A 14952-nucleotide genomic window follows, 5' to 3' on the forward strand; every position below is an offset into this window, starting at 1 on the left:
GTATGGTATAGTATAGTATAGTATAGTATAGTATAGTATAGTATAGTATAGTATAGTATAGTATAGTATAGTATAGTAAAGTGTAGTATAGTATAGTATAGCCTAGTATAGTATAGTATAGTATAGTATAGTATAGTATAGTGTAGTATAGTATACTAACGTGCTCTTTAAAACTAAAGCTATGTGTGTCATTTCTCTATATGCCTAGGTTACAATGTAGGCCTATCGGTGTGTCGGACAGGGAGCCTATATGTTATTCCATCTCTGACCACTAGAGGGCAGCGTATGGCCACTGTTGGCGTCCACAGGCGGGTCTGTGTATGAGAGCTCTTATCATAACTAAAAGCCTTTTCCCCTCACCAGTTTTGTGTATGTTCTACTGGCTGGTATGATATGGACGAATTGGTTAAATATGATATTGACAGCTGCTGGGATCAGTAGCCTTGATCCCCTGATCAATATTATTGATCAACTGTGTTTCACCTCAGCTGAAAGTCTGTCTTTAGACATGAAAGAACCACGTACTTCTCATGACATTGGTTAAACACCTTGGTGATTTAGGCTACCAAAACATGCGACCTTCATGAAATGCATGCTAATTGATATACTACTGAAACGTTATTTTAGTCTACTTGTAGGCCACGAAAAATTGGGGTTTGTTGATTAAGATTAAGACTAAGATAAAATAAATAGGCTATACATTTATCTTAGTAAAGATAGCCTGGCTTCAGCCCCTGAATCGCACCCACAGAAAAGACAGAGACCAAATGGAGTGATTACTGCACATAAATGCAGGTTTTACTTTATTTTCAAACACATTAGAATAAAAACTAAAAAATAAGAATTCTTCACATTTGTTGCCTGGAGTCGTTTCTGCCAAATAATAAACTGAACAGAGAGAGAAATAGACGTCCACCAATGCTAAACATAACAACTTAACAAAAAACATCTACAGTAATTAATGTTTCATAAATAGGCGCGCGCACAGCCGCGCACCATAAACCAGCTCGCGGAGACGCAGCGTCAGAGCGCGCGAGGGCGAGGGCGAGCCTGATGTCGGGGTTATGCCGCGACTGCTCGCCAAGCTGTCCTCACTCATTAACGACATCGTCGTATACATACCCTCACACAAGGAGATTGGATCGAAAATAATATCATTGTGCCAAAGAGTCGAACAGAAGTGTGTTTTTTGTTTTGTACAAAATAAAACTGTGTGTACATTTTCCTCAAAACTTCGAACCTGTCCTGACACCTGTAGGCCATCAAGTAGGCCTAGGCTATACAGTTTTGAGCGCAGGCTATTCGAAATTCATAACAATTAATTTTGCAAGTTTATCTTTACAGATTCATTATATCGGCAGCTTTATGCCCCAATAAAACCTAAACAGCTATAAACAGCCATTCCCATCAATGTCCCTTCTTTAATAGTTAAATTACCAAGTGTGATCCAGTTCACCATCACACTGCTCTTGAGAAAGAAAGCTTTCATTTTCCTGCTCTATGAGTAGGAGCGACACAAACTGCTATTTACACAATGAACATCAGTTTAGAAAAGATACGAGGTGCTGTGTACAGTTTATAAGGCAGTTGTGTAGCAGAGAGAGAGAGGGAGAGAGAGAGAGAGAGAGAGAGACATAGTCTATGTGTTCAAATGATAGTATCGGTGGTTTTGGTTCACATTTACTGTAGCTCCATGTGGAATCGACCCAGGGAACTATAAGTGCTAAATAACCTTTTGGGATTTGAACCTACTGCTTCCTGCAACCACAACTGAACCTACTGTACAACATGACAATCTCCTCCTGTGTGGAGCTGTAGAACGGATATGTTCATCCAGAGCCTCAGCACAATAACAATTGGGGGGGGGGGGGGGGGGGGCTCCTTGGTCCAGTTAACACAAAGAGTGGATCAGGGTGTGGTTGTGTTTAAAGTTGACGTTGAGCTGATGTTGAGCTGTGGTCTGGTGAACCAGGTGTGGTTGCGGTTGGAGCTGGGGTTGAGATTGAGGTCCAATCAGGTGAGGAACAGTGGTTTGTCTCTTTGCAGGCCTCTGGAAGGAGAAGAACACGGCAGACGTTAATCACAGCGCCAGACGTTCTAGAACCTGTCATCACAGCGCAAGATGTTCTAGAACCTGTCATCACAGCGCAAGATGTTCCAGAACCTGTCCTCACAGCGCCAGATGTTCTAGAACCTGTCATCACAGCGCAAGATGTTCCAGAACCTGTCCTCACAGCGCCAGATGTTCTAGAACCTGTCATCACAGCGCCAGACGTTCTAGAACCTGTCATCACAGCGCAAGATGTTCTAGAACCTGTCCTCACAGCGCCAGACGTTCTAGAACCTGTCATCACCTCATCAACTCTGTGTTCTAGAACTTAGAACTTAGAGCTCTAGAACTTAACTCAAGAGCCTACTCCACCTGTCTGCATTATCATGGATGTGGAGAGACGACATCATGCACAGACCAGGAATGTAATCTAGTCTGACCCAGAATGAGTATGAACCTGGGTATCGCCCCAGCCCTCCGTAATACAGATTAATAATCCCTACCTACCCACTGCCACAGTATTCGCCGGTCCAGTCCAGGTGCTGACCCGGCCCGTTCCGAGCCATCTGCCGGTAGTCCATGGAGGGAGACATTCCCTGTCCAGCGGAGGACGATGCGTTGATCATGCTCTGGAATTCTGTCTGGAGAGGAAAACCCTGGAGGAGAGGGAGGGGATTAGATGACAGATTACAGAACAGATTACAGATACAGTGAAACACATGAGGGGAATACCAAAAACACCTATCTAGTCACCCTATAACTAACTCTATATGGGGTAGTCAGTCTATAACTAACTCTATATGGGGTAGTCAGTCTATAACTAACTCTATATGGGGTAGTCAGTCTATAACTAACTCTATATGGGGTAGTCTGTCTATAACTAACTCTATATGGGTAGTCAGTCTATAGCCAACTCTATATGGGGTAGTCAGTCTATAGCTAACTCTATACGGTGTAGTCAGTCTATAGCTAACTCTATACGGGGTAGTCAGTCTATAGCTAACTCTATACGGGGTAGTCAGTCTATAGCTAACTCTATATGGAGTGTGTGCTGTACCCAGACCAGACTGACCAGTAGCCCTGCCCAAACCCTCCCCTGCGTTTGCTTCTTGCCGTGGCATCATTGTAAATAATGATGAATTCCTAATTGACGTAGTTAAGGAGAAAGTACACCAGACCACAGCTAACACACACGCCGGTGTGTTCTACTAACTCACCAGGAGGAGGGGGGGGAGGGGGAGGAGAAGGGCGTCAGACATCTAACAGGTGTTTGTTCTTGGTTGTTCTGTTAAGTGAACAAACAGCCAGACTATCATGTCTCTCTCGGCAGGGATGGGACTGACCAATCAGAGGGTCTGGAGGGGTCCGGGGAGGGGGGGGTCTGGGGAGGGGTGGGGGGTCGGGGAGAATCAGAAACAGGAGTAGTTATTCTAATCATGGGAGCAGACGTTTTAACGCCGGTGTTTGTGGAGGCGTCGCTGAAAGAGAGAGTAGCAGTGGAGATAGAGGGGAGGAAGGATGAAAGAGAGAGTAGCAGGGGAGATAGAGGGGAGAAGGGATGGAAGAGAGAGTAGCAGGGGAGATAGAGGGGAGAAGGGATGGAAGAGAGAGTAGCAGGGGAGATAGAGGGGAGGAAGGATGAAAGAGAGAGTAGCAGGGGAGATAGAGGGGAGGAAGGATGAAAGAGAGAGTAGCAGGGGAGATAGAGGGGAGGAGGGATGGAAGAGAGAGTAGCAGGGGAGATAGAGGGGAGAAGGGATGGAAGAGAGAGTAGCAGGGGAGATAGAGGGGAGGAGGGATGAAAGAGAGAGAGAGGAAAAAAGAGAGACGGATGGAGATAGAACGAGAGACAAACAGATGGATAGAGAGAGAAGCAGAGAGGGAGAGAAGAGGGACGGTGGAAAGACAGAGAGAGAGAACAGACAGAGGGAGAGAAAGAAAAACAGAGAGAAAGAGGGGGGGAGAAAGAGAGAGAGAGAGATATAGAGAGACTGAAAGGGAAGTTAATCTGGCTGCTGTGAGTGAGTCTCTCTCTGAAAGAGCAGAGACAGCAGGTGGCGAGGTCTCTCTCCCCCTCCTCCCACTCTTACCTATTCAACTATTGTTCCTCAAATTCTTCTCCTTCACCCCCTCACAAAGACTCCATCTGCCCCTTTTGTATCTATCCCCCCCCCCCTCCCCTCCCCTCCCCCTCCCCCCTCCTCTCCTCCTCTCTCCTCCTTCAGGGGAGAAGTTTTGTTTTGTTTTGTTTGCTCTGTGTTACTCATATGCAGAATGGGGAGCGAGGGGCTTATTTCTCTGGGTGGGATTTAAAACTCTCTGTGAAAGAGAGGCGTCGGTTGGGCATCGGGGTTTACTGGTGCCCCACGCCGCTGTGGAACTACGACCCGCTCTCCTCCGCACGCCACCGACACCGCCGGCCTGAACACGACTAGCCTGAACACGACTAGCCTGAACACCACCAGCCTGAACACGACCGGCCTGAACACGACTAGCCTGAACACCACCGGCCTGAACACGACTAGCCTGAACACCACCGGCCTGAACACCACCAGCCTGAACACCACCAGCCTGAACACCACCGGCCTGAACACCACCGGCCTGAACACCACCGGCCTGAACACCACCAGCCTGAACACCACCGGCCTGAACACCACCGGCCTGAACACCACCAGCCTGAACACCACCGGCCTGAACACCACCGGCCTGAACACCACCAGCCTGAACACCACCGGCCTGAACACCACCAGCCTGAACACCACCAGCCTGAACACCACCGGCCTGAACACCACCGGCCTGAACACCACCGGCCTGAACACCACCAGCCTGAACACGACCAGCCTGAACACGACTAGGACTCATCTAGAATCGGACTTCAGACAAAGTCATATTCTGATCCGTATAAAACTGAAGTACAATCCCCCTCCTCTCTCTCTCTCTTTCTCTACCCCTCCCCTCTCTCTCTCTCTCTCTACCCCCTCCTCTCTCTCTCTCTCTCTCTCTCTCTCTCTCTCTACCCCCTCCTCTCTCTCTCTCTCTCTCTCTCTCTCTCTACCCCCTCCCCTCCTCTCTCTCTCCCCCTCCCCTCTCTCTCTATAAAGATGGCGGCCTCTTCCCAGCAGCCTCTGCAGCAGTGGTTCATGTTCCTGCTGAGGGCAGATAAAGACAGACACTCTCTCAGGAAATAACCAGCTTTTCCCACCACGCTTCCTGAATACCTGATGGGTGGTACGGAGTGGACATCACTGCTGTCCAGCCAGCGGCTACCTGACCTCACTCTACCTCACATTAAGGATTTGAGAGAATGGGCTTTGTCAATCTGAAGGGAAGGTGGACAGATGGCTCTCTCTCCCTCTCTTTCTCTCTCCCTCTCTCTCTCTCTCTCCCTCTCTCTCTCTCCCTCTCTCTCTCTCTCTCTCTCTCTCTCTTTCTCTCTCTCTCGCTGTTCCTGCACAATATAATTTCTTCACAGGGACCACAAAATCAAAGACATTTCTCTCACAGTCCCTACGTTTGGGTTCATCCCTCAGGTGAGCTAAAGCAGAGAAGAGGAGACCAGTGGTCCTCCAGGCCTGTCCTGACCCCTCCATACGGGCCCACACTGGTCATCCAGGCCTGTCCTGACCCTTCCATACGGGCCCACACTGGTCATCCAGGCCTGTCCTGACCCCTCCATACAGGCCCACACTGGTCATCCAGGCCTGTCCTGACCCCTCCATACGGGCCCACACTGGTCATCCAGGCCTGTCCTGACCCATCCATACGGGCCCACACCGGGTCTAACAGTGGGCAAGTTGGGGATCGAAAAAGACACTCCCATCACTATGGAGCAGTCCTGTACAGTATTCCCATTCTAGATCACTATGGAGCAGTCCTGTACAGTATTCCCATTCTAGATCACTATGGATCAGTCCTGTCCAGTATTCCCATTCTAGATCACTATGGAGCAGTCCTGTCCAGTATTCCCATTCTAGATCACTATGGAGCAGTCCTATCCAGTATTCCCATTCTAGATCACTATGGAGCAGTCCTATCCAGTATTCCCATTCTAGATCACTATGGAGCAGTCCTATCCAGTATTCCCATTCTAGATCACTATGGAGCAGTCCTGTCAGTATTCCCATTCTAGATCACTATGGAGCAGTGCTGTCCAGTCTTCATCCCTTCATCAAATGTTGAATCTAAAGCTCCAGACACACACAGACGCCTCTCATCATCTCATTTTCTCAGTGTGTGTGTGTCTGTGTGTGTGTGTGTGTGTGTGTGTGTGTGTGTGTGTGTGTGTGTGTGTGCGCCTTTTTGTCTTCCCCACTGATGTGTTCATCCATCTCAATGCAGCTCACCAGGTCTCCTTAAAATCCCATCCTGATGCATCTGTTTGTTTATTACCCAGAGCAAATGGAAAATCTCTGTCTCCCCCGCACTGTGTGTGTGTGTGTGTGTGTGTGTGTGTGTGTGTGTGTGTGTGTGTGCGTGTGTGTGTGTGTGTGTGCGTGTGTGTGTGTGTGTATGTGTGCGTGTGTGTATCTCACCTGCGCCATGGAGGGCGAGTGCATGGCGAGCGGCCCGCCGAGCTGCTGCTGGTGGTGCAGGCCCAGGTGGGCGTGGCTGTGGAGGGGGGGGCTGATCTGGAGGGGGGGGGGGTGAGGCGGCCACCATGTTGCCCAGGGACAGACCCCCCGGGTGGGGCCCGCTGGGCCGGGGGGCCACGCCCCTGGAGAGGGCCAGGTGGGGGCTGAGGCTGGCCTGGTGGTGCTGGTGCTGGTGTTGGGGGTGGTGTTGGGCGTGGTTCTGGGGGTGGGAGGGGTGGTGGTAGGGGTGGCTCATGAACAGGCCCGGGTGGGAGTGGGAGGAGTGGGGGTGGGCGTGCTGGTGGGAGGAGGGCTGTCCGGCCCCGGGGTAGATGGGGGGCTTGGGGCCCAGCATTGAGGAGGGCTGGGACACCTTGAGCTCCCCAGGCTCGTTGTAGCTCTGCAGGGGGGAGGAAGACAGGGAGAGAGGACAAGAAAGAGAGAGAGAGAGAGAGAGAGAGAGAGAGGAGAGAGATGGGGGCATTAGAGAGATTTTTTTTTTTTTAAATGGCTGTTTATGTGAGGCCTGTGACTTGAAGCCAAGCTGGTAGTTTACTAGTGAATCCTGCGTTCACCTGTGAGACCAGACTGGCTCTGTAGGCCGCCAGCTGCTTCAGATACTCCTTCTTAGCCGTCTCTGTTCTCTTCTTGTACACCTGCAGACGGACAACAAGTAAACAGGTCAACAACAAGTAAACAAGTCAACTACCCTTTATGACGATATATCCTAGAAACTACCTCTGTACTTCCTGGAGACGTACACCATGCTTGTCTATCGCCTGTAAGGCGTGACTAAATTAAAGGCGTCATTGACATTCACAAGGGTTCCACTTCCTGCTGGTCTTCCTCTCCACAGCTCCTCCCCCTTTACAATCTCTCTCTTTCTCTCTCCATCTTTCTTTTAACTGGGTTATAAATGGATGTCATTATTTGCAAATCGTTCCCCTGTCCAGGAAGTAGCTTGTACTCTCCGCGGACAAACATCCTCCTCCACTGAATGGCGTATGTGTGTGTGCGTGTGTGCGTGTGTGTGTGTGTGTGTGTGTGTGTGTGTGTGTCACCACACACACCTGCTTCTGCTCCTCCCCCAGCCCGTCCCACATGGAGGCCACGATCTTGGAGACCTCCCCGAAGGTGGCGTTGGGGTTCTGCCCCTTGATGGCCGCCTGCGTGTCCCTGAAGAAGAGGGCGTACGCCGACACGGGCTTCTGGGGCTCGTTGGGGTCCTTCTTCTTCTTCTTCTTGGGGGTCTTGGGTTTGGGTTTAGGGGCCTCCACTGGAGGTCGCTTCTCAGCCTGCATGGAGGACAAGAGAAGAAGATAGGGTGACTGACTGGAGAGAGAGAGAGAGAGAGAGAGAGAGAGAGAGGCAGAAGTGAAGAAGGAGGGGAGACAAAAGACTTGACTGAAGGAGGGGAGAGTGGAGGAGAGAAATAAAAACAAATGAGGGAGAGGAGAAAGAAAGAAAGAAAGAAAGAAAGAAAGAAAGAAAGAAAGAAAGAAAGAAAGAAAGAAAGAAAGAAAGAAAGAAAGAAAGAAAGAAAGAAAGAAGAGAGGGGGTGAGGAAGTCAGCCTCTGAATGATTCTAACTGACTTTAAGTGAACTGCAGCCATGCAGCTAAAGAAGTGCTGACTTCAGAGTCTTTACACTTCTGAATAAAACATTATGCTTGTTACAAAGAGGTAGGATCAAATATTTACATTTTCCTTGGTAGTGTTGTTTGCAGTTAAAGCCCATGGTGTAAATATGGGTGCCAGATGCTGAAAAGGTGTTGAGGTTCTTTTAGCAGCTTTAAAACCAACCTAAAAAGTCATCTTAAATCTACTCAACACTGCAATCACTAATCAGTTAGGTGGGTTTGTGAATGAGTGTGGTTGTGTGATTGGACATGCTGCTATGACTGATGAATGTGAAAGAGTGAGTGTCTTAAAGGACAATGCTCGTTTTTGACAACCTGGACCTTATTTACGACATATTATAAGACGTTTGACTCACCGAGATCACTTTGGTGTAGTTCGGAGGCATGTAGAAGAAATTTTAAATCCAGCGCGAGCCAGTATATCCATGTAATGGCGGTGGTCGGGGCACTTAGAATGCAGTTTCTAAAAATCTATTTTCTGCCGCGAAACGGTTGTTTTCATCAATCTGTCTTGTCAAAAACGAGCATTGTCCTTTAATGAAATGCTATGTCATCTGTATTGTACTTTGTTTACTTATTATGTCTGTTGTTTTTATCTGTTACCTGTTTACAGGGACTGCAGATGCAAATTAGCCTAAGGCTAACTCTGGTGCGATGCATCAGATGTTTTTACATTTATGTTTTAATTGCACATGGTCCCTTCCAAATAAAATTGAAATGAAATGAAAAAGGTGAAGTACCTATTGGGGGGGAGTGTGTGTGTGTGTGTGCGTGTGTGTGTCCTTGGTAAATGGCTCAGTTGCGATGAGCAATCACAGCAGTGTTCCGAGAACACACACTCCACACTCCACCCATAATGGAAAAGACTGACCTAATATAATGGCCCAAAGGTTGGACATGACTCACCTTACACAAACAGGTGTGTGTGTGTGTGTGAGTGATTGAGATTGTGTTTGTTTTTTTGTGTGTGTGTGTGTGTGTGTGTGTGAGAGAGAGAGAGAGAGAGAGAGAGAGAGAGAGAGAGAGAGAGAGAAAAGGGAGAATACGTGTGTGTGTGTGTGTGTGTGTGTGTGTGTGTGTGTGTGTGTGTGTGCGTGTGTGTGTGAGTCTGTGTGTGTGTGCGAGTGTGAGTGTGTGTGTGTGTGAGAGAGAGAGAGAGAGAGGGAGGGAGAGGAAGAGAGTGTATGTGAGTGAGTGAGTGAGTGAGTGAGTGAGTGAGTGAGTGAGTGAGTGAGTGAGTGAGTGAGTGAGTGAGTGTGTGGGTGTGTGTGTGTGTGTGTGTGTGTGTGTGTGTGTGTGTGTGTGTGTGTGGTTGCGTGCGTGCGTTTCTCACCTTTATTGCCTCTTCGTTGTCGTCCTCATGTACAGAGCTGGAGGGAGAGGGCGTGGCAGACTTGCTTCCTGGTGGGGAGGGGGAATTATGAGTATTCCCGCTCAGTCCAAGCTGTGATTGGTTGATGGTGGTCAGCTGACTCTGCTGCCCCATCCCCGATTGGCTCCTGGGTCTCATGGCTTCCATTGGCTGCTGGCTGCTGGTGTACCTGGACTCTGAGTTCACCATCTGTTGCATCTGTTCAAAATATTTGGAAGCAATAATTTAATTCTTCTATTCGTCTACTATATAATCTATAACGTTCTACCAACTTTTATATGCTCAAACTGTAAACTGTTTACTTTCACACTCACTCAATGCCCAACTTTAACTTTTCCATACAAGACATTAGTACTGTTATCCCAGTTCAACTGCACTGTAGTTTTCAACCAAGATGCAGATGGTGTTTGATTGAATACCTCCCTCAGGGAGTCACCTAGAGAGGTCACCTGACACCACGCACGGCAGGTGACGCCAGAGACGACGCCTCACGCTTGCTATTGTCTTCCACACAATACACCCCACCACCCCCCCTCACCCCCCCCCACACACACACGCACACACACACCCCACTCGCAACCCCCCCCACCCCCCCTACCCAGACAGGTGAGGGTTCACCTGGGCATGGGGACAGGGGCGCTTCCTCTAGTGATCCTCTCTCCCTCAACTCACACAGTTCACAATAGGTTTAAATCTGTTTTTTGAGAGGGAGCTCATTACTGTAAGCCTTCAAACAACGGGCTGAGCCTCACATCTTAAACCACGCCCCCTCCAGCACACTCACCCCTGTCTTGCATCCTTCCTCCCTCTCCCCAGCCAACAGGCCTGGTTATCGGTTAGGGTTCGATACTGCTGGTGGTGTTAGGAGAGCCATGCCTGGAAACCTCCCTTGTACACCACTCTGTATGCTGGATAACCATATGAATTTAGCCTAATGAAGTCAATCTATTATTCTAATCAGTGTGTTTCTCTTGATATCAGACCGGACCATCACTCGGATGGTTCCACGTTTACAAAAATAGAATAACAATAATAATAATAATAATAATCATAACAATAATAATAATAATAATAACAACTAGAAATGGTGCTCAGAGAATACTGAGTAGTTTTAGTAAACCTGGTCTAAAAAATGAATGGAGGTGAATGGCCGGCCGTGTTTGGGTGGCTCGTGGACCTGACCAGTGATTTGCACCCCTTCACCGAGTTTCATAAAAATCGGTCTGGTAGTTTTTTGCGTAATCCTGAAGGGAAATAAACGGGCCGAGTTTATTTTTTTTGTTTTCATTCGTGGATCTGGCCTGTGATTCGGATCCGCTGCCAAATCTAATGCATTCTAAGGTGGCCCATGCTACACCCCACCACCAAGTTTCATAAAAATCGGTTTGTTCGTTTTTGCGTAATCGTAGTCCAAAAAATGGATGGAGGTGAAGGGCCGACCTGGCTGTGTTTGGGAAGACAGTGGATCCACCCAGTGATTCGGATCCACTCCAAAATTGAATGGGTTCTAAGTTGGACCATGCTACACCGCTCCACTGAGTTTCCTGAGAATCAGTCCAGTAGTTATTGCTTAATCCTGGTCGGCCATGATGTTTGGGCGGCCATATTTTGGCGGCCCGTGGATCCGCCCTGTGATTCGGATCTGCTTCAAAATTGAATGGCCTCTAAGTTGAATCATGCTATACCGTTCCACCAAGTTTTTTGAAAATCGGTCCAGTTGTTTTTGCGTAATCCTGCTAACAGACAAACAAACGCACGCACCCATGAACCCACGGCACCGAAAACATTACCTCTCGCCCTGTGCGGTTGCTGGGGCGGAGGTAAAAAGTGGGTAGAACTCGCTTACACCTTAGATGGCTAGGCTAGGCGCTAACCAGAGAGACAGAGACACTGGCGTGGCTAGGCTAGGCGCTAACCAGAGAGACAGAGACACTGGCATGGCTAGGCTAGGCGCTAACCAGAGAGACAGAGGCGTGGTGCTGGCGGTATGGCAGGGCTAGTCACCGGCTGCTACCCACGCAGAAACAGTTCCAGACCGTGCGACGGAAGTTTCCGTCCCCTGCCGAGGGCCGCTGACTCACAGGCGAGGTCAGGGTTCTGGAGGGAGAGACCAGACCCACGCCCACCCACAGCGCAGAGCTCCATATCTGCCCGTCTCCTCAACGCAGGCTTCACACAGGTGCGGTTGGCGGATGACAAATTAAATTGATCGGAATTCGGCGACGGAAACGGAACGCGACGTTCGCGTGAAGGAAACACACATGCACGTCACCTCTTTCGTCTGAAATCGTCCCACTGTGAATCTAATGGTGTGCCACGCTAAGTCTACACCCTAGATTCTTTGTAATCGGTGATGTCTGTGATTGAGTTTCCAGCTGAGGGAAAACAGACAGAGGGCCTCCAGTTACTGTATCAGGCGTGCTGTCCTCCTGTCTGTCTGTCTGCATGTCTTCCCTCTCTCTCTCTCTCTCTCTCTCTCTCACACACACACACACACACACACACACACACACACACACACACACACACTCTCTCTCATATATTCTCTCACCCCAGCAACGGGCTCTCGGCTGGGCCCGGTTGCCTGGCAACCATAATTCATCGCCACTCTCAGCGGTTGTTGGATGAGAACATTAAGGACTGGAGAACAGAATGGGCTTTGTCAATCTGAGGGGAAGGTGGAGAGATGGCTCTCTCTCTCTCTCCCTCCCTCCTCTCTCTCTCTCTCTCGCTCTCCCTCCTCTCTCTCTCGCTCTCTCCCTCCTCTCTCTCTCTCTCCCTCCTCTCTCTCTCCTTCTCTCTCTCTCTCTCTCTCTCTCTCTCTCTCCATCTCTCTCTCTCTCTCTGGCTCTGCTCCTGCGGCTTCAAACAACCTGGTCCAGATACTGTAAACCCTCGTCACATTCAAGCAGACCGGGCTGGCAGGGAAAATTATAACAGCTGATTATGCAGCGTCAGGAACACTAATACCTCGTACAGTGGTTCATCTGAACCAGCGAGGACGGAGCGAGGGACGAGAGAGAGGAGGGAGGGAGCGAGGGAAGACAGCGAGAGAGAGAAGGGAGGGAGCGAGGTGAGAGGTTTCAGTATGACTGTGGCAGGAAAAATCTCCATCTCTGAATGAGAGATAGAGGTTAACCACAATTAGTCACATTATAGGCAAACACGCACACACGCGCACACACACACACACACAGACACGCACGCACGCCCACGCGAGGAGCTACACCTCTTCGTCTAATAATCCTGTTTCTAGGGGAAGCCAAATCGTTAAGTTTCACTTCTAGACTATATGAAAAGTCGGACGCCCACTCAGTGGGCTCGCATAATGTCACGCAAGCCGTGAATCACATTCTCAGTTTACCGTGAAACTTATCAGGGAGGGGGAGGGGGGGCGCCAACTCTGCCCGCTGACAATGACAAACCGACAGGTCATCTGTTAAGGGTACGGCCCGCTCCAGTCGCCCCCGACCCCCACTCACCACAGACAGGGTGCTGGACATCAGGCTGCCATCTTGGCTAATCAGGCCGCCGCCGCCATCTTGGCTCAGCATGTTGGAGACGCCGCCGTCCATGCCCTGCAGGTGGAAGGGGTGCAGCGGGTGGTAGGACCCGGACTCGGACTCTGGGAGGTGGGGGTGGAGCATGTGCTCGGGGAGGGTGGGCGGGGTGATCGGGGGGATGTTGAAGTCCTCGTCCCCCAGACTAGGGACCGGGTAGGACTGGGGGGGGGGGGGGACAGGGGAAGGGGGAGGGGCCAGGGACAGAGAAAAGAAGCGTTATGATGATGTCATGGTTAGAGATGTAACGGTATAAAAATTTCACTTCACGATTATAGAGGTTATCAGTATTATTGCATCACTGTTAAAATGTGCTGAAAATGTTCAAAAACTACTGATACACACACTGAAATCGTTTCACCAAGTTTTATATTGAAAGCCACAAGTAAAATTAGCAGCACTGCACTTTTTGTTTGTGTAAACATTCAAATAATGCATCTGACTGTAGTTTTGGTTGATGTTGGACAGTATTTACAGTGAGTTGTAGCATGGTAATCAAACAAGGTTTGGTGATAATTTTATCGCGATACATTTGATCACATTTTATCGCGGTTTATCACTAAACCGGTTATCGTTATATCCCTAGTCATGGTACTATGTAGGTTGTTCTTTAAACCCTTGTGTCACCCCTTGAGTTGCTTTGTTGTTTCACACAACAACGTGTGGTCACTTGCATCCATTCTATTCACACCTCTGACTGACTATTCGGGCACCTTGATGAGACTGTGTATAGCGACAGCTCTTTCTCTCCAGTCTGGAAATAAAAAGGTTTTCATGATAGTCTGGACTTCCGGCCGCCTCGAGCGATTTGAGTTTTCCCAGAAAATGGGGCACCAATCAGGAGACGGCATTTTAACTGCTGTTCCGCCCCCGGTCCCTGATTGGTTCCCGTAGATGATGACGAAAAATACAACAGGAGTCCGTGGCTAGTAGAATGAAGCAACGAGCAGCAACGTTAACATTAGAAGAATAAACAGCCATAAGTGAAGTTATTGCAGAAATAAACTCATTAACAATTAAAGAAGAACAAGCGTATGCACTAGTGGAGTTTCTCAGTGGAAAATACGTTTTCCGCCGTTCTTCCAACTGGATTTGGCAGACGTTAGATCTATGTTTTGTTACGCTGATTGGCTGTAGGAGTTTGTCTGTCAAGGCAAGAACTCCCGCCCACTCAAATTGCTCTGGGGGCTGAAAGTCCAGACTTATCGTGAAAACCTATTTTTTTCATGATGAGTCTGGCTTCCAGGCTACTCTCTCTCTCTCCCTCTCTCCCTCTCTCTCTCTCTCTCTCTCTCTCTCTCTCGTCCCCCTCTTTCTCCATCTCTCTTGTGCCATTTCTCCCTGGGGATCAATAAAGTGCCTACTACTATAGTACTACTACTCTTATTTCTCTCTCTCCCTCCCTCCCTCTCTCTCTTTCTCTCTCTCCCTCCCTCTCTCTCTCTCTCTTCTTAGCAGGCCAAGACAATACCAGGGCAGAGCAGTAAAACACACCATGAATAATGAACTACTGTCAGAGCCTCATTAGGCATTAATGATATTCATGGTTTTGAATGATACCTCTGATCAACAAAGTAACAATAACCATTCACTACGCCCTGGAATCATTCACTCTCATGCAAAATTAATCACCGCGCTATAAAAATACATATACGCTCATCTTGCCAGTAAACAGGAATGAGTAAGTGAATCTGATCGGGATTATAAATTATTCAAGGTGGGTGTGTAATAGGCGGTTGAGGAATGTAGAGATGTGTGTG

General features: G+C 48.9%; 1 protein-coding gene across 1 annotated transcript in view; it reads right to left on the reverse strand.

The window, feature by feature from the left end:
* Window positions 1-2013: 2013 nt before the first annotated feature.
* tox (thymocyte selection-associated high mobility group box) overlaps window positions 2014-14952 on the reverse strand; it is a gene marked incomplete at both ends in the record, with an annotated part of 42608 nt that continues 29669 nt past the window's right edge. Inside the window, 8 exon segments of the mRNA XM_084446796.1 lie at window positions 2014-2050; window positions 2558-2706; window positions 6583-6693; window positions 6695-7021; window positions 7197-7277; window positions 7692-7916; window positions 9594-9830; window positions 13115-13354. Of these exon segments, the coding sequence (XP_084302922.1) occupies window positions 2014-2050; window positions 2558-2706; window positions 6583-6693; window positions 6695-7021; window positions 7197-7277; window positions 7692-7916; window positions 9594-9830; window positions 13115-13354 (1407 nt within the window).

The sequence above is a fragment of the Borostomias antarcticus genome (genome assembly GCF_949987555.1).
Source record: "Borostomias antarcticus genome assembly, chromosome: 12".
Classification (NCBI taxonomy): domain Eukaryota; kingdom Metazoa; phylum Chordata; class Actinopteri; order Stomiiformes; family Stomiidae; genus Borostomias; species Borostomias antarcticus.